Genomic DNA, 21467 nt, shown 5'->3' with positions numbered 1-21467 from the left:
TTAAGTGTATTTAAGATAAATCTGAGGTATTTGTTAGCTCCTGTGAAACATTTTCAATGTGTTCTTTTTGGAACCACTGGACTATAAAATCCATCATGTTAAATGTTTGAATTATGTCTCTTATTCCACACAGTGCTCATTTGATGATGCTTGGTCTTTATTACCCTGCTCAAACTTTCCTTTGTACTAAAACATCACTTAAACACTGTGCAGAATGTGTGTCATCCTAACAAGTGGCTTGGGAGGTCCACAAACCACACAGGAGGAAACACCAGGTGTTGGCGAGGAAATTTGTTTGAGATTACTTTGTGTTCCTTTTATACTTCCATTAAAACATGTTCTGCTGAAGAAGAGGTAGGGGAGGCTATGCGTGTTTCTCTTCCTTATTCTCGAGAATGCTTCATTTACATATTTATGAAAGTGTTTCACAGATGCATGCTGTGCTGTTCTTGCTCTGATTTGCAGTTTTTGTGTTTATATCATGACATTGTTATTCAGGTGGGGGTACAGTTTTGCTTTCTGAGATGAAAACACTGTGCTGCGCCCTCCCCCCCTTTCTGTCTTCTGGAACTTAGATTCTCTGGGATGCTTCACTATAACTGTTTCCTTTCTCTTTTTCTTTCGTAGCTCTGAAGAAAGACGACACCACCTTTGATGAGGTAGGCGAAAATTTCTTGCTCTGATGTAAAGGTGTATTTATTTATGTTAGATAGAGTCCATAGGGGCCAACTTTGTGCTTAGAAACAGAAAAAAAAATCTTAAGAAAAACCGCTAAGAAACAAGAGACAACATTTGTTTACTTGGTTACCCTATATTAGTCTCCAATCTCAAATAGTCATTTGAATTTTATAGTGATCATCAGAAAAGTGTCTGATCCAATAAACAAAAGACACATGCAGGCCTTTGTGTTGTGTCTTCTTGCTAAGGGTGGTGCTTAAGAAGCCCACTGTGATGCGCATGTGTGGGGCAAGTCCAGAGCTGTTGATAAGTTGGACAGCAAGGCTCCTTTGCAGGACTTGCTGAATCAGGGTGTGATGTGCTGATACCACAGATTGTCTGCAAGGCTCCCAAAGGAGAAGGTGACTTTTTCTGTTCTAGTTTCCCTGTTCTTGGAGGATAAGATGGGTCTCTATTCACTGGCTACAAAGTGGTTTAAAAAAAATGCCTACATTCATATGTAACAAAGCATTCTGAATATGATTTTAAAACTGTACATTCCTGAGCTTTTGTTACTGTTTCCAGGGTGTTATAGAGGGAAGTATTTCATTGTACACATCTAAAGCCAGTCACATGGATGTTGCGAATTGGCTGTATGTATACATTGTATGTAGTTACACATAAACAGAGATGTTTCTACACCTTGTGCTTACCCCACAGTCTAATGAATGCATAGAGTGGTTGGCTTTGGTTGTTTAATACTCTCAAATTCTATGAAAGATGCTACCAATTCCCCCTCCACTGTGGTGAGGAAAGGACACTTGTGCTCATGGAATGTCCCTTTGGCCATGTGCTGGTCCTGTTCCCCAGGGAGCGCCACTCAGGGCGAGCCTGCTGCTCAGGGCCAGCCTGCTGCTCAGGGCCAGCCTGCTGCTCAGGGCGAACCTACTGCTCAGGGCCAGCCTGCTGCTCAGGGCCAGCCTGCTGCTCAGGGCCAGCCTGCTGCTCAGGGCCAGCCTGCTGCTCAGGGCCAGCCTGCTGCTCAGGGCCAGCCTGCTGCTCAGGGCCAGCCTGCTGCTCAGGGCCAGCCTGCTGCTCAGGGCCAGCCTGCTGCAGGCTGGGATTTCTGGATGGGGCCAGCACCATTTGGCTCTCATGGTCTGTTGCTTCATCGCTGCACCTGTTCTAACCTTGCTGGTCCGAGCTCTGTAAAGCCATGTTCCTGGACTCCAAAGCACCCTTCCCAGGCAGCTTTCCTGGAGCATCCTCCTAAGCTTAAATCCTCTAGAATGAAGGAGTAGAAGAAAATTTTCTTTCCCATTCTAGTAGATAATACTGTTTTCCTCCAAACCTGTATTTCTGGAATTTCTACTGTTTTGTTACTGAGATATCTGTTTTCAAGAGAGTTTTTTTTTTTTTTTTTTTCAGGAAGAATCAGAGTGAGAATATTGGGCACCTTTTCTTTCTTTATAAAGAAAAATCTCCCCTATAATTATGGAAGTAATTTAAGTCTACATAAAGAGAGACTTAGAGAGAAAGGGAGAATAAAGCTCTTCAGTCCTGCTATCCAGATATAACCACTGTTGAATAGTCTTGCTTCTTTCTCCAGGTTTTAAAACCGTAACCCATCATTATACCCCTTTCCAACTGCAAGCCATGGCACATTCCTGCATGTCTTCATAGGCTCCTCCCAGTCATTGTAAGGAATTAAAAAACAAAGCAAATAAACAAGAAAATGCCTCCTTTCTTGCTTATGCACAGTGTTGTATGTGCGTTAGTCTGTCTCACAACTGTGTGTACATTTGTCTAAACCAGCACATAAAACTGAGGCTGGACAGAGAAGAGGGTAAGGAGTATAGAAGGACGTCACAAGCCCCTAATACTCCTTTAATCGTGCTTCTGAAACTCTGTACAACCAGAGTTTGGCCATTTGAAACAAAAGCATCATCAGCTCTCACACCGCATTTTCCTTGTTCCATGGCACAGAGTTTTTTTTTAATATTATAAATCAGAAATTCACAGGATGCTAGACCTAGAAAAGTGGCAGAACCCATCATTTCCCTATCCTGTCGTTTCGCAGATGAGCACATTAAGATGCAGAGGGCCAGAGTAATTTTCAGCTAGTTAAGGAAAGCATAAGGTCTTGATCTGGGAGGGCAGCCGCAGTGCAGGCCTGCCTCGGGGTAAATGCTAATGCACGTGCAGTTGTGCAAGGCTCCTCTTCCTACAGGTCTGCAAATGGTGGTATCTTCCTTTCAGGTGACTTGAGCTGATTAAATAAATTAGTGTATATAGAGCTTTCAGAAGAATAACTGGAATACGGGAACTGGCAGAGTTTGTGTTATCATCTCCATTTCGGTCTTCATTGATGTGCTAACCATGATAATCTACCTTCTGCAATTGGTCCAAGGGTGATGGAAGAATTCAATTAACAATTAAGGCTGTGGAGGAGATTTCATTTCAGATATACCACTAAACTTCCATATAAGGCTTTGTGTAATTTTCGTATTAAGGGGTGAAAATATTATCTAAACTCCACCCTTTTTTATCCTCCACAAGGGGATGCCACATTCACCCTTGTTACCCTCGGGCACACTGCATGTGGTTAACATTCAATAAGTGTCTGTTCAGTAAGAGCAACTGTCTGTTGCAGAGGAGCAGAGAGCCATGAGCTGAGTGAAGGCAACATGGCTTCTCATTTGCTGCTTCTTAGCTATTTGGGCAAGTTATTAACGTGGTCTTGGTTTTCCAAGTCAGCCAGTTAGACTGCGCTCTTCAAAATGCTTTGGGCTCTAGTGTAGGATTCTACATAAAAGTCTGCTGCTTTTATGGTGGGGGGTGGGGAATGGGCCCTGGAGAGGTGGCTCAGTGGTTAAGAGCACTGGTTATTCTTCCAGAAGACCCAGGTTCAATTCCCAGCAGCCACATCGCAGCTCACAACTGTCTGTAATTGTAACTCCAGGAGATCTGACACCTTCACACAGACACAATGCAGGCAAAAACACTAGTGTACATAAAGTAAAAAAAAATAAAATAAAATAGTTAATTAAAAGTCTACTGCGATCTCAGAGGAGCACTAGATATGTGCTTGTGCTTATATAAATGGGAAGTAACAGATTTTTGAGGATCATTTTCAGATTGTCTGATAGAAGTTTTCTTGAACGTGTGGTTTTCTGATTTTTTTCCCCTCTCCTTATGTTGGAGTCCAATCTGTACAGTCTCTTGGAATTCACTTGAGACTGGAGTCTTGCAGCTTGAGGGCTAGGTCAGTTTCTTAGCTATGCGGCAGGGTGTGGCCACACTCTCTCCTTACTCGGATTTTATGAGCTTCAGACTCCTTATCGGAGGGAGCGGCAGAGGGTGCCTGGCCTGGAGTGTGGGTGCTACTCCAGGAGTAGTGTGAAGATTCCTTTCAGGTGTGTGTGAATGTTTGACCTTGAACAGGGGAGGAAAATATGCATTAGTTAGTTACTTGCTCTCTGACTGTGATACTCTGCTGATTTTTAAAACAGCATGAAATTGTATTCAGGAACTATGTAAAGTAGATCGTGTGTGTGTGTGTGTGTGTGTGTGTGTGTGTGTGTGTGTGTGTGTGTGTTTACATATGACTAGTTTGCAATTAAGTATAGAGGCCTTCAGGCATTTTGCAGGAAGAGGTAGTGAATGTTGCTGAAGCTCCTCATAGTTGGAGACAGGAACGTGTCTTTTTATTTTATTTTATTTTATTTTATTTTTTTTCGAGACAGGATTTCTCTGTGTGGTTTTGGTGCCTGTCCTGGCTCTTGCTCTGTAGACCAGGTTGGCCTCGAACTCACAGAGATCCGCCTGGCTCTGCCTCCCAAGTGCTGGGATCAAAGGCGTGTGCCACCGCTGCCAGCCTGGAGACAGGAACTTTTAAGGATGATTATTAGTACTTCATTCACTGTGCATTCATTTGGACCCTGACTAAAATGGTGACCAGTTGATGAACTGTGAGTTGAATCTGTAACTTTTGGATGCACTAATCAGTTTTAGGATTTCCAAAGAATTTTTCCCTCCGAGTTTTAAACTTATTTCCACAACCAGCTGAAGTTTGGATCTACAGGGTTTGGTGTAATCTGTGGCAAAAATGAGGGAAGTAAATAGGTAAATGCTGGGTGAACAATCTAGCTAGATAGAAGGTAAAAGAAGGTTGGTTTCTTACGCCTTTGTTTTTACTGGGCATGGTAGTAACACCAGGATGCCTCTCCATTCAGTGGAGGAGATTCGGCAAACTTTCTGAGTGGCTTGGTGGCCACATTCTTCCCTAGGCAGTAAAACTACACATGCCTTCATACTGACTCTCAGGCTTATACTTAATGATTTTTGGAATAATTATGATGCCTAGTATACAAAAGATGAGAGAGTACAATTATTCTTCACCCATGTAAAACCACCATATACAAAGTCTTTTGCGTGTTGGAGGCAAAAGCTTCAGCAAATGTGAGTGCATACACATAGAAAAAATTGGAAACCTCTGAAGTTACAGCGATCCATAAATTAAATGAGAACTTAAACTGTAAAGTTTGGTTTTGTGCTGTTACAAAATGTTGACCCTCCTTGGCTTTTTGGTGAGGAGTACAAAAACTTTAATGTTTGAAATAAATCTTTGAAACGTGAAGCGTTTCATTTGAGTATGGTATTAAATAATTCAGCTCTTATTTTGTGGTGGAAAATCCTCCTAATATGTGAGCTTTCTAGCCATGCTTGCTCTGGTCATGTTTCTTTCTAACCCCAAAGGGTCTCCCACCCTTTTCACTCTGAAATCCTAGGGAAATGTATACAAAATATATTAAAATCTTTATTTAAAAAAATCTTATCTGGGAGTACTCAGAAATATATTTTAGAGACAAACTTACAATACATATTTACCTTAATAATTCTTGTAGATAGATGGGAACAGCGTACACCTATTTTAGCTTTCAATCTAGAGCATGGCCCCTGTTACTCACATAATGACATAATGCTTGAGATACTAATTGCAGCAGTGATTGGTTTTATGAGACACTGGCTGGGGTGCAGGGATGATCCTGGACCCTGTTTTCCCGTCATTGTGATTGTCTCTCTCGTGGCCTCCCAGTGTCTGTGGGACTATACATGGCATTCAGCAGTCCACACTCAGGGTTTCCTCACTTCCGGAACTCCAGCCCACCTCATGCTCATCAGGGTTCCAGAGGGACGCGGGCCAGTCTTCCCATTCTCTCATTTCTGCTGTTCTCACCCGTCTTTGCTGGTGCCTCTGCCCACCCATCCCACTGCTCTGGCTCTGCCCATTGGCCTTCTTTGTTTTCATTCACGACAGGGCCCTCAGTGGCGTACCCCTTTGCACATCATCTGTAATCTCTGTCAGCGTGGATTTTGACCTGCCGTCGTTTCCTCTCACCCAGTGGCTGCCAGGAGCTGCTCGAGGAAATCCCTCTGCAAATAAATCTATCAGTTCCTGCTGTTGCTGCACCCTCAGGCAACGGAGCAGCTGTACCACTGGCCTGTGTGCTGCCGACCCCTTCCTGCTCCCCTCAACCCCGTTCCTTGTCTCTGGTCGATGACTTTCACTCTATATTCATTTCCTAGGACTGTCAGAGGAGAGTGCAGCAAATGGGTGGTTTCAGCAACACCCATTTCTGGAGATGAGAAGTCTGAAATCCGAATGTTGACGAAAGTTAGTGCCTTCTACGAGCTGTGAGAGAAGGATCTCTCCTTAGCTCCCTCTCCTTGGCTTGTAGATGCTGGCTTCTTCCGGTTTCTTTATGTCATCTTCCTTCTGTGTGTCTGTTTATTGCTTTCCCTGCCTCCCTGCCTCCCTTCTTCCCTGCCTCCCTGCCTCCCTCCCTCCCTGCCTCCCTCCCTCCCTGCCTCCCTCCCTCCCTCCATTAGGACTTACTATACAGCCAAGACTATCCTTGGACTCAGGACTCTCTTACCTGTGCATAGCAAATGCTGGTACTAACTTTTTCCTTTTTTATCAGGGCATCTTTCAGATTGATCAGGTGCTCGATCAACCCCAGTGTAACCCCCTCTTAATTGAATTATGTCTGCAACAATCCTTTTTCCTCCTTCTCAAATAAGGTCACCTCTGGAAGTATCGGAGTTAAAACTTAGACCTGTGAGTTCTTAGTGGACAGAGATCAACCATCGCAGCCTTCCTTTTCTGAAAGCACTCACTAGGTCTTCACTGCCTCCCCACATCTGCCTCCCACACCAGCCTTTCCCTTCCCCCTGACTGCAGAGGGCTGTGCGCCTTTTCTCCTGTTTTCAGGCCACTTTGTCTTCCTGTCCCCCGGCCCTGTCTCCCGCTCTGCTGTTCGGGAAGCTTGCAAAATTGATTCCCTTCTATATTTTCCGTCGCTCCGTTTTCCTAGAACCTCCGCCACAGGCTCTGACCGCACTTCACTCATCCTGGTCTTCTCTTTTGTAACAGCAGCCCTCTGTCCTCTGAGATCATTTCTCATGTTCTCATTGAGTGTCTCGTCTGTGCCTTGCCTTTGGCTACCCTCTTATTATAGTCACACCAGGGTGTCTGACTCAGCTTCCTATTCCAAACTCTGCTCTGGCTATCCAGCTACCCAGTCAGTTGTTTCTGCCTTTGTAGCTCCAGTCATCCTGGTCTCAGCACACACAAAATATTAGTAATTCCTGTGGTTCCCAAACCAACACTTTCTCTCTTCTTTAACTTAGAAACTGGCTTTCCCAGCTGTGTGACTTCTAGGCTGAGAATCTGTTGTCATCTTAAATTCTCCAGCCCCTCATGCAGGCGCTGGCTTGGCTCTTCTCCCTGTGTTCCCGTGATTCCCACCACTAATTAGGACACACAGTTTCGACATCTCTTGCCTGGCCTTGTGGTTGTCTACTGACTGGCTATCCTGTCTATGGCTTCCTTTCCCTTCTGACCTGACGTAAGATCTCCCATACAAATTGCGTTCTTATATTCCCACCTTTAAGGTCTTTGTCATAAATTCAAGTTCACTCTCCTGGCTTGACTTTCAAGGCTTTTCACAGTCGATTCTGTTCCGGCCCCGCCACGCCTGGCAGACATTTATCCAGTGTTGTGGTGCCCTCATTACCGTGGCCTCCGCTGCGTGCCTGTTCAGTGCTCGGTCACTGTCACTGTCTTATCTCAGCTCCTCTTTGGTCCCATGACTCCATTGTTCCTCCATTTCAGCCTTGCCCAAACGTCGTTCTTGTCATGATCTTCCCCTGTGCACAGACCCACGTTTCTAGTGCTTATGGATGCCTGATTCGTGCCAGACTCTGTGCTTAACCTGCTCTCCGTTTAGTTGAACTCAGAGAGGTAAATGTTGAATTGTTTATCAGGTGGCCTCCCATGGCATTTTTCAGTCTTATTCTGTATTATAGGAGTATTCTGCATTATCTTCTTTGGTTTTTACTGTGGTTATGCCTGTGTAGACGGATTTTTCTTCGGGCAGCCAGTTCACAAATAACGAAGTGGAGACTTATTAATTATGAAAGCTCGGCTATAGCTTAGGCTTGTTCCACTAGCTCATATTATAACTTAAATTAAGGCAGTGTATAGTAATCGATGTTTTGCCTCATGGCTTTTTACCTTTCTTTCCCTGCATCTTGATTATCTCCTCCAACTTCCTGTCTCTGCCCAGAAGCCTGTCTATGCCTCTTGCCTGGCTATTGGCCATTCAGCCTTTTATTACACCAATCACAGCAATACATTTTCACACAGTGTGCAAATATCCCACAACATGCCTGCTTATCTTTGATGCTGTGGATCACAGTGTGCTGGCTAGTTTTATGTCAACTTGAAACAGTGAGGGTCACTGGAGAGGAGGGAGCCCCAACTAAGAAAATGCCACTATAAGGTCAGGCTGCAGGCAAGTCTGTAGGGAATTTTCTTAATTAGTGATTGGTGGGGGAGGGCCCAGACCATTGTGGTTGGTGCCATCCCTAGGCTGGTGGTTCTGGGTACTATAAGAAAGCAGGCTGAGCAAGCCATGAGTAGCAAGATAATAAGTAGGACTCTTCCATGACCTCTGCATCAGCTCCTGTCTCCATTTCCTGCCCTGAATTCCTCAGTTGATGTGGAAGCATAAGCCAATAAACCCTTCCCTCCCCAAGTTTCTTTGGTCATGGTGTTTCATCTCAGCAATAGTAACCCTAGCTAAGACACACAGGAACCTACAAACTATTGTTTGATTATATCAGAAGTCAAGAAATCTTTGTATTTTAAGTTCATTATGTTGCATCATTTGAAAAAGAACCTCAATTCTCCTGAATTTTTTGTTGGAAATTTAGTTTAAATTTTGCATGTTTAAAACTTTCTGTGTTCTTAAGATTTCTATTCTAAAAATGTTTGATCAGATTTGCCATCTCCCTAATTATGGTAGACATAATTACCATAATTATGTCTCTTCCCGGCCAGTGGCTGGAATGTCTGGGTAGTGCTGTACAGACTCAGAGAGGAAGTACATGCCATGAAACGCAAAATGTATGACATTTGGGGGAATTAGTCACCTTCATTTTGACAAGACAAGAGAGTTAATAGAAATCGAAAGCCCAAGTGTAGCATCCTGTTTCTGCCTTGAGCACCATCCTTCTGCCAGCAGGAGCACCAGACTGCAGCTGTGACTCCTGGGAGGGTGAGTACTCCCTCCTGCCTCCCTTATTTGTGTGTGTGTGAATTCATTCGTGGAAAGCTGACCTCTGACATTGGAAGAGTTTCTGTGTTGCATAAGTACTTACATTTTTCTTCAGCAGGTAGAGTTTGAAGCACCAGTTTATAGAGCGTTAGGTGCCTTGGCTGTGGCCGGGGTAGTCTCTTAGCCGCAAACATGATGATTGGAATTGGCCAGTCAAGGGTGAGAAGTCTGAGGGTTTTCTCAGGTCTTGAATCTGTGGTCTGCATTTGATATCTAAAACTAAAGAATCTGTGTCTTTTCTCATTCTTGATGTTTCATGTTCCTAAGGGTATAATTACAAACCATTTGAACCAGCAATTTTTTTTCGCAAACTTATTTTCTTAAGGCCATATCAATATTTCTAAGTTTCTTAAATGAGCATTTTTGACATTTTATGACAATAATAAAAGTAATACATTTCCCTGGTGAGTCTGTTTTGTTTTACTTTTAATATATAGTCGTTTCTCATTTTTTTCAATTCATTATTTAGGTTTAGCATTGCATTTTTTCTTAATATTTAGTTTTATTAACTATTTTGTTACCTACTTCTTTTTAAAAGCATATGAGCCTAGGGATTTTCTTAATTTTTTTCTGAATAATATGAAATAATGGCAGCAATATTTATTACACAGTAATTTTAAAATAAGGAGATACTTTTCTTTATATATTTTTTGTTGTTTAAAGTTTATTTTATTATTTTGTGAGTGTAAGTGTTTGCCTACATACGTGCATGTACATCATGTGTGTGCCTGGTGCCCAGAGGGCTCAGAAGAGGGCATTGGATCACCTGGAACTGGAGTTACAGACAGTTGTGAGCTGCCATGTGGGTCTTGGGAATCAAACCCAGGTCTACTGGAAGAGCAACTGGTGCTCCGAGCTGCTGAGCCATCTCTCCAGCCCTTCACATATTTTTAAATACCTCATCCGAATGGTACAACATTAAGTTATATATATATATAATGTATTAAAAATCTTTTTATGGTTTTTATGAGCAGATGGGAGAAAAATATCTCAACAATATGTGGTTGTATTCCCAGGAAAGTTCATAATGGTTTTCTCAGTGATAAAAATGCTTTTTTCTTTTGTTTTGTTCTGCAACAAGGTCTTGCTATATAGCCCTGGCTAGCGGTGTTTGCCGTGTGGCTTAGGATGGCCTTGGATTCATAGTGTTCTTCCCGCTTCGGCTGCCCAAGTGCTGGGCTCACAGGCAGGCATGTCACAATCCAGCTCACAAAAAAAAAAAAATATATATATATATATAATCATTTCATGTAGGTGCTGAAAGAGGCAGAGAACTCAGGGATGCTTGGATGCTGGATTCTGTGTCCTTATTTGTTCCTTTTCAGTCCTAGGACCTCCATATGTGAGATGGCTCTATGGTGTGAAGTTTGGATGGTATCTTCATAGTCAGGGTTCGGGAGTCATAATACTAACCTACTATTCCTCAAATGTGTTATGCAGGTCTGTGTTCCAATCAGTTTAAGTGCTGAAGTGTGCAACTGATTTTCTTTAAAAACTATAGCAGATTGATGCCAATCTTTCAGTGTATTTTAATGGTTCTCTGGGAAGGGAAAGAAAGGGAGAGAGTTGTAATTAGAATACCACACACTAGACACATCCCAGGGTTTGCCAACGAGAACATGTCAATCATGATCTTATCCTCCATAGCGTATGTTTTGGTGGAAGTCAACTAAAATATGTCTGTATAATTTAGTTCTTGCTTTAAGGCCCGACAGTGACTCTACCTTAGTTATCTCTGGGTATTTATTTATTCTGCTTTAAAAGAAGAAGATGGTACTGGTGCTATGAAGCAGCAGTGGCCCCTGGGAAAGGAGGGGAGAGTTTTCTACACATTCCCTGAGGATTAGGGTGTAGGCCTCTCAAGTCTTTGCTCTATTCATACGTTGCTGCTGGAGGTGGCCAGAGTCAGTGTTGGGGCTTTTCACATCCTTTAACTGTGTGCAAGTGATAACAATGATGAGGAGCCCTCTTTGAAAATTCCCACTGCTGACATTGTGGGGAGAAGTTGAAGATGGATATTGCTACATTTATGTGCACCCTGAACTTTTTAGAACGGCTCAGTTTTAGAACATGATTTCTGAGTTTTGATTCAGAAAGTGGGGTTTTCTTAGTTCTACAATGTATACTTTTTTTGATACCAAATTAATATTCCAGGTACTTTAACCAAAAGAAAAGCTAAATCAGCTATACAGAAATTTTTAACAAAGGGAAATTATTCAATGACAGATAAAATGAATTTTTTGTTATTTTCTTGAAAGCCTTTTCATTAATCTAGATGAATGGTAGATAAAGAAGAAATAAAGATTGATGAGATAAACTTTTTGTTAGGAATTGACATTCAGGGCCTGAATTACAGATTCTTTTGTGTTACAGGTGCTCATTTATTTTCCGACTTCAGCACCCTGGCTCTCTTTAGATGGCTTTCAGGTGAATATGATGGAGAACGTCCCTAGTGCTCACTTCTCCCCTCTTAAAAGGCAGACTACTACATCTTACAAATGAGGATCCTTGGGTCATTAGATATTGGGGTTCAGGTGTGCGAAAGGCTGGATAACATATGGCCTGTGCCCAGATGCCTTAATTGAGTTTGGGACTTCCCCCCGGGGGTTTTCATGACTCTGTCTAAATGATATGTTACATGTGCAACCAAAGGTACTTTAGTCACAGCGAGAAAAAAGCAAACATGTACTTTGCAAAGCACACTGCAGATTTCTGAGTAGTTATTGGGGGATGAAAACAGGAGAAACTGTAGGACTGATGTTAACTGTGTGACTGACTTTAACTGTATGACTGACTGACGTTAACTGTGTGACTGACTTTAACTGTGTGACTTCACTTTTGCCTGAGCCGTTCTATGTTCTGCATTCCCTGTGTTTCGCTGACTACGTTGTCTGGAGTTCGCCTCTGGAGTAACATTTTACCTGGATGCCCTGCGTGAGAAATACTGCATAGGTACCATGTGGATAAATGATAGATGGCATACAGACTGTGAAGGATACAAAGTTCTCACAGAGACTGCCTATGTTTGGTAGTAATCCTAGCCTTTGAGTAGCTTTTCCTAACAAGGCATAATGACCCAGAGTATTACTTTGATTTTCATATTTGTTTGTGTGTTTTTTTATTATTTGTTTGTTTTAAGGAGAAAGAACATAAAATTATGTGGTTAAGGAGGTGGGACTATTTGGTGGAAATTGGAAGGGAATACATGAGCAAAATATATTGTCTGAAAAAATTTCAATAATTTTTTTTTAAAAAGAATGGATTTCTGCAATAAATAGGACATTAAAAAGCTTTATTTATTTATTTATTTATTTATTTATTTATTTATTTAATCTGTGTATTTGCTTGAATATATGTGAGCCTCATACATGCAGGAGCCTGAGGAGGCCAGAAGTGGGTGTTGGTCCCCTGGAACTGCAGCATCTTGCAGTAGTGAGCTGCCACATGGGGGCTGGGAAACAAACCCAGGTCCTCTGCAAGGGCATCAAGTGCTCTTAAACACTGAGCCCTCTCTCCAGCCCAAGCTATACTGAGCTTATTGAAAGAAAACCAAGGCCTAAGGGCATCAAATAATTACATTAGTAAAAATGAAATCGGAGAGAACTTCACTGATTAGTTATTGTGAAATCAAAGGGGTCTCTTCCCTCACTTACTCTTTCCATTTTAGATTCCAGTTTTAAATATATTTTAGACTATGTTCATATTGCTGTTTTTATCTGGATTTGAATGAGGATTCTATAGAATTGTTTGATAACGTTAATGGCTGTGCTATAGAGCTCTGAAGATGGCGGAGGTTATGTTGGGTGGCAGTTGCATGATCTCCAGATGGGGTCAAACTAGGAGGCTTGATGAGTGATGCCAGTGTGTGTTTTAATGGGCAGGTTCTGAAAGCAGTGTTGGAACATTTGACAGTGTGTGTAGATTGCCTTCATTGTACAAGGCAGAATGGTTAATATTAAATGTATTTTTCTTCAAGTCCTGAATATATACATGGATTCTTAGCTTGTGCATATGAAAGGACTTTGCCTTCATATTTATTTCATATCGTGGCAGCTGGAATCTTTGTGAAGGGGATAGCTATAGAGAAAATAAACAGATATTTCGCAACATTTACATTCAGAAAGAAAGATGAAAGACTTCAGTAGGCAAAGAGGAGAGACATTGAATTCCTTTTTAATTTTTTTTTCTTGTTTATTTTTTGGTAGCTGTGGGTGCTGAAGAAAGAAGTAGACCTTTTTAAAATTTTTCTTCTCCTTTCTCTACCCACTTTCTCCACCTGGCCCCAGGGTCATTAGGTGATCTTCTCTTTTGTTCTGAACACTGCCTGGCTTTGGTGACACACACCTCTGTCTCCTCCATGGCAGACTGTAGAGCTGATGGCTGCTGAGCTTCTTCTGTCCTGAACTCTAATGGGCCAGGCCTGTAGGCTGAAGATGAATGCACCCATGTTGCAGAGAAATCTTGGGTGATTGTCCAGGCAGCCAGCTGTTTCTGTCATAACTCACATTTTTTTGGAAGTCACTTGTTTGTACTTCCTGCTTTCTTAGGTAATATTATTTCCTTCTTGGGTCTTTGAGGGAGTCAAAGATTAGATAGTTACAGTTTTCTTTATTAACAAATTCAGAAAAGAAACTCACTAAAGAGATGTAAAGTGTGTAAGTTTGAAAGACATCAAAGTTAGGATAGAAAATGAATTAGGTACAACATTTCGGACTTACCAAAACAGGAAAAATAATGGAGTATTTTCTCTGAATCTGTCAAATGTTTATGGACTGGACATTGTTAATGTAATTCTTGATTGTATGTATTGTATATACTTACTATACTTATTGTATGTAGTTTTTCTTATGTTAGTTATAAACTTCTTTTATTATTTTTAGACCAAAAAGGGCAAATATGGTGATATATTGTGTACCCTAATAAACTTGCCTGAGAATCATTACTACTACATTACTACTATATTACTACATTACTACTACATTAGACATAGAGGTCAGGCAGTGGTGGCACACACCTTTAATCCTAGCACTTGAGATTTCAAGCCTTTAGTCCCATGATATGGCAGGACACAGAAAGGTACATAAGGTATGAAGAAACAGGAACTCTCTTTCTTTAGGCTGAGGATTTCATAGAGGTAAGAACTAGTGGCTGGCTGTTCTGCTTCTCTGATCTTTCAGCTTTCACCCTGATATCTGGCTCAGGGTTCCTTCCTTCCTTCCTTCCTTCCTTCCTTCCTTCCTTCCTTCCTTCCTTCCTTCCTTCCTTCCTTCCTTCCTTCCTTCCTTCCTTCCTTTCTCCCTCCCTCCCTCCCTCCCTCCCTCCCTCCCTCTCCTCCTCCTCCTCCTCCTCCTCCTCCTCCTCCTCCTCCTCCTCCTTCTCTCTCTCTCTCTCTCTCTCTCTCTCTCTCTCTCTCTCTCTCTCTCTCTCTCTTTCTTTTATTAAAAGACCATCTAAGATTGAACAACAGAGCCAGGCACTGGGATGGTGATTTGGGATAGGGGCATTTTAAGTGCCATCCTCTCATGGAGGCCGATGTAGTATTTTGGGGGGGCTGTACAATAAGTACAGGCTGAGGAAGAAGGGAGATGTTTCAGGCAGGAGATGGAGTTGTTCTGTGATGCCCAGCTTCTGAAACCAGATCTGGGCTGCATGCTGCTCCCTGCTGTGACCCTGAAGGGCTCCAGTGTGCACATCAGATCCTTTATGTTGTCTTTTGCTTTTGACAAAACACTAGTTGTGTTGAGAAGATGTGGGGGCACCCACATGAGGAGTGACTTCAGATTCCTCTTGGGACCATTTGGACTCAGACATAGGATTATTTACTTGTGGATTTATTTCTCCCCCTCTTTTTGTTGAGAAGGAGTAGGGAGGTGAAAAATCTCAAGAGAACAAAATCAGTTTTCCAGTTACCAGGCCCATTAAGTTAATATTTACTTTGAAAATGAACATCTTTGCCGTCCTTCCTGCTGTTTGTTTGGCAGGAATCTGACACCCACTCGAAAGCTCCAGCTGCTTGGTACTTCCACTGGGCACTTGACTCCGAGGCTGGTGTGACGTCCTGGACACTGGTGTGATGTTCAGGGAAGAAATGAGACCGAGTCACTTTTTTTTTTCCTTTTTCTCTGTGTCTGCTGCCCAGTCTTGGTCAAATGATGAAGTGATGCCTTGTGCGTTTAAACCCATCTCTAATAACCCTGTTGAGATGGGTAGATGAAGAAATCAGGCTTTGGATTAAAGACCAACCTTGAGAAACTAAAGATCAGAGTTGAAAATTGTGTATGCTTTTGTTATTAATTCTAATAGTGTGACCTCCTTGCATTATAAAAAAGCACTGGATCATTCATGGAAAGATGAAAACAATACAGAGGATATGGAAATACTGGAAGTTTAGGGAAAAGTTTTCTGCTTAGTAACAACTCAGTTTTTCAGTATTTCACTAATTAGTAATTTAAGATTGATTTTCTTTTAAACTTGTATGTATGTGTGTCTGTGCACATGAGTGCCGGTGCCCTTGGGGGCCAGAAGTAGGTGTCAGAATGCACAGAGCCAGAGTTCCGTTCAGTTGTGAGCTGCCCAGTGTGACTGTTGGGAACTGAGTCAGGTCCTCTGAAAGAGCAGTTTACACTCTTCCCTGCTGACTGCCTCTCCAGCGCCTTATTTTTAACATTTAAACAGAATATGGATTTCAGCCTATAGGTTTTAAAAAAATAAATATAATCGTGTCATAAAGGATTGATCCTTCCTTAACCTTAGTGACAATTTACTCTCGAAAGTCTGCCTTCGCTTATTTTTAAGACACTATTTAATACATAATTGTTAAGAGTCAGAGTCAATTTTTATTAATTTATTTTGTATTTTGGTAATTTTACTCAATTTTATTGATTCCAGTCTTTTTCAGAGGTTTCCTCGGTAAGTAATCATGTAATCCACAAATTATTTTTATGTTTTTATATTTCTAGTGTCCTATGAAACTCATATTTTAAAAAATTTTTCTTTTGATGCTGTAATTTTTCTTAATGGAAGCTGTTAATTTTCCTTAGGTCTCCAATGAGTATTTTATAGTATCACATTTTTAATGAACATAAAATATTGATTGTTTTAGCCTCTCTGGATTGTTAATGACACAAGCTCTTCAGATACAGGTCATAGCACCATGGATGAATTTTTAAAGCATGTTATGTCAGAGAACTGCCAATTACGTTTCATTAGTAGAGGCCGTTTTGAGGATTATGTTAAAGGAGAAAGCTGTCTGCGCTCAGATTCTCTGGCCGGCACTCCTTTTTCTTCCAAGTATGTGTATCAGCAAATGCATCCATTTAGAAAGCCACAAGTATGTTCTGCAAGGGTTTGTAATTCCAGCATGGCATTTATGTATAGTTGGAAGTAAGAGGAAGTTTTATGAACTGTTTTTGGGACATACACTATCATTTTGGGGATTTGGAGGCAGCAAATATCTACAGGTATTATAGATTTAGCAGTCCGTTGGGCGAGGCATTTTCCTTTGAGATTTATTTCTAAGCTGCGCATGGATTGGCACCCACCTCTCAGATTCTAAGTCTGGTGCTGTCCAGGCACTGGGAGCAATGTTGAGTTCTGAGTGGAAAGCTAGAGCGGGATCTATGGGAGCTTCCTCTTACCTTCCTCCAGACTCTGCAGAGCCTTGTGGGAGCCTGCTTTTCCTTATCTGTCCAATAAGGACGGTGATCTCTGCCGGGAGAAGTTGTTGTAAAGTCTATAAATCCCTCCAAAGGTCTTGGCACAGAGCCGGCACCGCCGCTTCCTAGAGCGAGCAGCACCTTTACACTCGTGGTGTGATGTGCGTTTGATTTTGTGAGTCTTCACATCCAGGGACTCATGCGGTGTGCGTTTGACTTTTGTAAACCCTCACATCTAGGGGCACAGGCTCAGGGCCACATAATGCCTGGCTGCCTTCATCCCAGGCCCCAGTGATCTCATTTTAGAAACTGCCTCATTTTAAAGACTACAGAACCGGTACTGTAAAATCCCAATTGAGTCTTCCTTCTATTACTGCCTCAACTTCTGAAGTCACACAGCCTTTTGTTGGCCCTATGTTGACTGGATCTAACTGTAAGGAATGTCTGCCAGGTGGTTTTGGTGGATAAGAGTATGTCCAACCAGACAGGAGCCTTGCTGAGCACTGCTAATCTTTGCTTTACAGAGAAACAAGGCTCGCATATGTCACGTTTACAGTGTGCACCAGTGACAGGAATTTCACAGAGATGGCGTTGATTATCCTTGATAGAGTGGGATGAAGATAATTCCCATTCTTTCCTGTTCCTTCTTGTGGTTTGAGGCCTCCCAATATCTCCCTGTGTCTCTTTGGTTCTCTGTTTTTACTGACATTTTCACTAGAACACATTCATTGTCTACAGCAGCCCTGTCTCCCCAGTTCCCTGGCTCCTGCATCCCTGAATTGAGTAATTAATCCACTTTCACCATCAGGATATTCCTCTCTCCAGACTCTGTTCAGTACAGTCCTCTGCACTTGCAAACAGAAGAGACCGAAAGACCAGGCAGCCAACACTTTTGAGATCATTTTAGGGAGTTTATATTATGTGGACTTTCTTCTCACCCCCCACCCAGTAAGCCTATGGTGATGGGATAAGTTATCTTACATTGTTTTCTTTCTGTATTTTAATTCTTTCAATAATGTTTCCATTAATTTCGTTTTACAGATATGGAAGAATCTTAGTCGTAGAGTAGTTAAACAGCACAGAGCTAATGAAATCTCTGAACTAGGGGTGATTTAGATCCCAGCTTCTTAAACTTTGCATTGGGGCTCTATGTCAGGCTGTTTTTATTGAATGTGGATCTTGTGGACAATTTGGTGATAGTAAAAGATTTTAGAACACATGATGACCAAAAATTAATTCTACATCAAATGTATGACGAAGTCAACATCCTTTCGGCCATGCTTGTCCTTGTTGCGTCATGCAGCTTGCTGCATCTTGGTTTTGAACACGTGCCATATGCACCACACATATGCACTGCGCCATGCACTGCCACAGCCTTGGGTCAGATTCAGTGTTGTAGAATGTTAGTTACAGATGTGTTACCTTCGTTTATGCTGTGGAACATTTGTTTAATGATGCAGAGATGTCTTGCAGTCTTTTATGTTGCATTTGTTTAACTCTGTGAAACTGTGTTAACTTTGCTTGTCTAAAACACCTGATTGGTCTAATAAAGAGCTGAACGGCCAGTAGCTAAGCAGGAGAGGGATAGGTGGGGTTGCTAGGCAGAGAATAAATAGAAGAAGAAAAGGAGAGGAGAGAGAAAAGGGGAAGATAAGAGGACTCTAGGGGCCAGCCACCCAGCTGCCATGGAGTAAGAAATAAAGAAAGGTATATGGTAAAATAAAAGCCCAGAGGCAAAAGGTAGATGGGATAATTTAAGTTAAGAGAAGCTGGCTAGAAACAAGCCAAGCTAAGGCCAGGCATTCATAAGTAAGAATAAGTCTCCCTGTATTTATTTGGGAGCTGAGTTGTGGGGCCCCAAAGGACAAAGAGTAAAACAGTTAAAAACAAACAAACAAACAAACAAACCCTAACAGTTCAAGGCTGTGACATGCTTTGAACCAGAGCATTTTAACTGCACACGTATAAACACAGTGGTTTAATTACAGAAAACAAGGGTTTACTATTTTTGCATCATTATTCCTCATTTAAGTATCGTATTCGTGTCACTTTGGGTTGTGTTAGAATGTTTGATTTAAAAAAAAAAATGCTCACTTCAGTTTCATGAGAAACCATTAGAGGAGCTTTGGCTTGGGATTAGGATGGAATTTCCAGCACTTTCTGGAATGGCTCTCAACGTAGCCCTCCCAGTTTGCTGTCACGTGTCTGTGAGCACTGACAGTTATAACATAGAAATACAGATCAGTTCTGAAAAATGCGGAAGACACTGTAGGTCTTGCCGTGGTAAGTATTTAGTCAAGTTTTCATTCTTCATGTAGAAACAAGTACACATATCTCATTAGTGTGCACAGTTGCTTTCCTCTTCAAGAAACGGTAAAATTTATACATATTCACCAAAATTTGTTTCAAAACATGTCTTTTATTTGAAGTGTATATGTGATGCCTGCTTGTCTCTACTATATCATGTGTGTGCAGGTACCTGCAGAGACCGGAAGAGGACACTGGATTCCCTGGAATTGGAATTAAAGGTGGTTGTGAACTCCGGATGTGGGTGCTGGGGGCTAAACCCATGTCCTTTGGAACATCTCTCAGCCATGGTGTCTCTCTAGCCCCCAAATTGTTTTAAAATAAAACTCATAGGATTTATAGTCAGCAAACGTTTGGCTCATATACTTATTTTACGTAGGTATATACCCAGGGTCACATAAAAATTTGTCACAGTAAAAGGAGTCACGAGTGGAAGGGGAAGCCATGATCTAGGTACACCTTAGCCTTAAGCTCAGTAGCTCCTGAGAGAGGCTTGCTGGTTTGGCCTTTGGAAAGGAACATTGAAGATTCCTTGCTCTGAATGTTGATTGAATTGCATTTTCTGTTGAATTGTAACTTTCAAGTTGCAAATTAATGCTGAGAGCGTATTGGCTGTGGGACTAATTGAGGAACAAAGTACGAAACATGAGTGCTGCATACAAATTGGTTTTCCAACTGAGAGTACTTGCTATAAATTCTATGGCGTTTGCCTTAAGGAGACTTTCTTATCTAATTAAAAAGTGCAGCCCAGATATGCATGCCAGGAACCCAGAACCAATGACTGTTTTGTTCCTGTTTGTTTGGAAACAATTCAGAATTACCTGCTTATATATTTTTTAAAACAAAATGACTGCATAATGAGCTAGTTCTTTTTAAAAGCCCAGTGTGTGAGAGTGTGTGTATCATCATTTTGAGCTTTGGAGTTTTCTCTACCAATCTTGACATTTGTAGAAAAATGGATACAATCTGACGACGGTTCCCTAAAGCTCCCAGCTTGCAACTGGATTAAAAAGTCATGATTTCTAGGCACATATGTTGGGAGTAATTCCACTTGGATCAGGCTTTTCTACTTTGGTCCCAAGACATGTAAACGTGAGCCCTAGAGATTGCTCCCTAGTGTACTGGACTTTTGTCTAGACTTGTCACTTGCGTTAAGTGGGGAGGGGGGAGGGGCTGGGGAGAGCCTAGTAATGGTATCAGTGACTTGGGAGATGTATTACGCTGTTCCAACACTGCCCTGACTGTTGTGGCTGCAGCCTTCCGGTCACACTGAGTAGTTTGCGCTGTTTATTTATTTACACAGCGTAAGGAAAGTCTTTCTTGGTCCTTCCATCTTATCCTAGATCAAAGTTTCCACTCAGGGCCCTCATCTAAACAGCAGTGTCCGACTCTGCGTATTCTCTTTTCTTTCTAAAAAATTCACTTTAGTTTGTCTTAGTGGTAATTGTTATTTTTGTAGTGCTAGGATTGAATCTAGGCTTGGCATGTCTCTGGAAAGGTGTATGCCAAAGTGGGATCTTAGGACTACAATTGTCTGAAATAAAAAAAAAAGCATACCATAAAATGAAAATTCATAGTGTTCTTAACATTGGAATTTAAGGTGCTAGGATTATTATTATGATGATGGCTTTTTTCCCATTTGGCTTTGAAAATTAGAACACTTTTTGAGCTCTGGGTCTGTCACTTCGTTTCAAGTCACTTTATGGTACTGTTTTCCCATCTCATACTTGCTCAGAGCCTAGCAATTAGCACTTCCCTCAGCCGTCCTGGGAAGAGGTGATTAGGAAGGCAGCTGCTAGTGCCAATGCCTCCCAGAGCTCTCAAGCCTTTCACTTAAATCAGTGCTTGTTATCTCTCAGGGTCCTTTAAAAACACAGCTCCCACACCAGCAAATCCAGGAAGGGTTTTATCTGGGAGGTTGAGTTGTTGGGTGTGCGGGATTAGAGCGACAGACACCTAATCATGGACAAATTGTCACTGTGTGTATTCATAGCACATTTCACAGGCCTTTGGAATTTACAAAGTAATTCTTTTTTTTTTTTTCTCTTTTGGACCACGGACTTCTTGTTACACCCCTGTGAAGTACTGCACTCCCATTTTCATCTCCATTTTGTACAGGAGGACACTGCACTCTGAGGTAGTGAATGCTGTGCCTCGCTTCCTG

At 41.8% G+C, this 21467-nt stretch overlaps 1 protein-coding gene across 2 annotated transcripts in view; it reads left to right on the top strand.

The window, feature by feature from the left end:
- Cdk14 (cyclin dependent kinase 14) overlaps window positions 1–21467 on the top strand; it is a 557745-nt gene that overhangs the window by 7271 nt on the left and 529007 nt on the right. Inside the window, exons 2-3 of one of the 2 annotated variants that reach the window (XM_076566272.1) lie at window positions 628–659; window positions 21387–21440. In XM_076566272.1, the coding sequence (XP_076422387.1) occupies window positions 628–659; window positions 21387–21440 (86 nt within the window). The remainder of the gene's footprint in view (window positions 1–627; window positions 660–21386; window positions 21441–21467) is intronic. The other variant, XM_042272740.2, reaches the window with a different exon arrangement.

Source organism: Peromyscus maniculatus, chromosome 3 (genome assembly GCF_049852395.1).
Source record: "Peromyscus maniculatus bairdii isolate BWxNUB_F1_BW_parent chromosome 3, HU_Pman_BW_mat_3.1, whole genome shotgun sequence".
In the NCBI taxonomy this organism is placed as follows: domain Eukaryota; kingdom Metazoa; phylum Chordata; class Mammalia; order Rodentia; family Cricetidae; genus Peromyscus; species Peromyscus maniculatus.
Note: the sequence above shows the minus strand (reverse complement) of the source record. Positions and strands in the feature narration are given on the sequence as shown.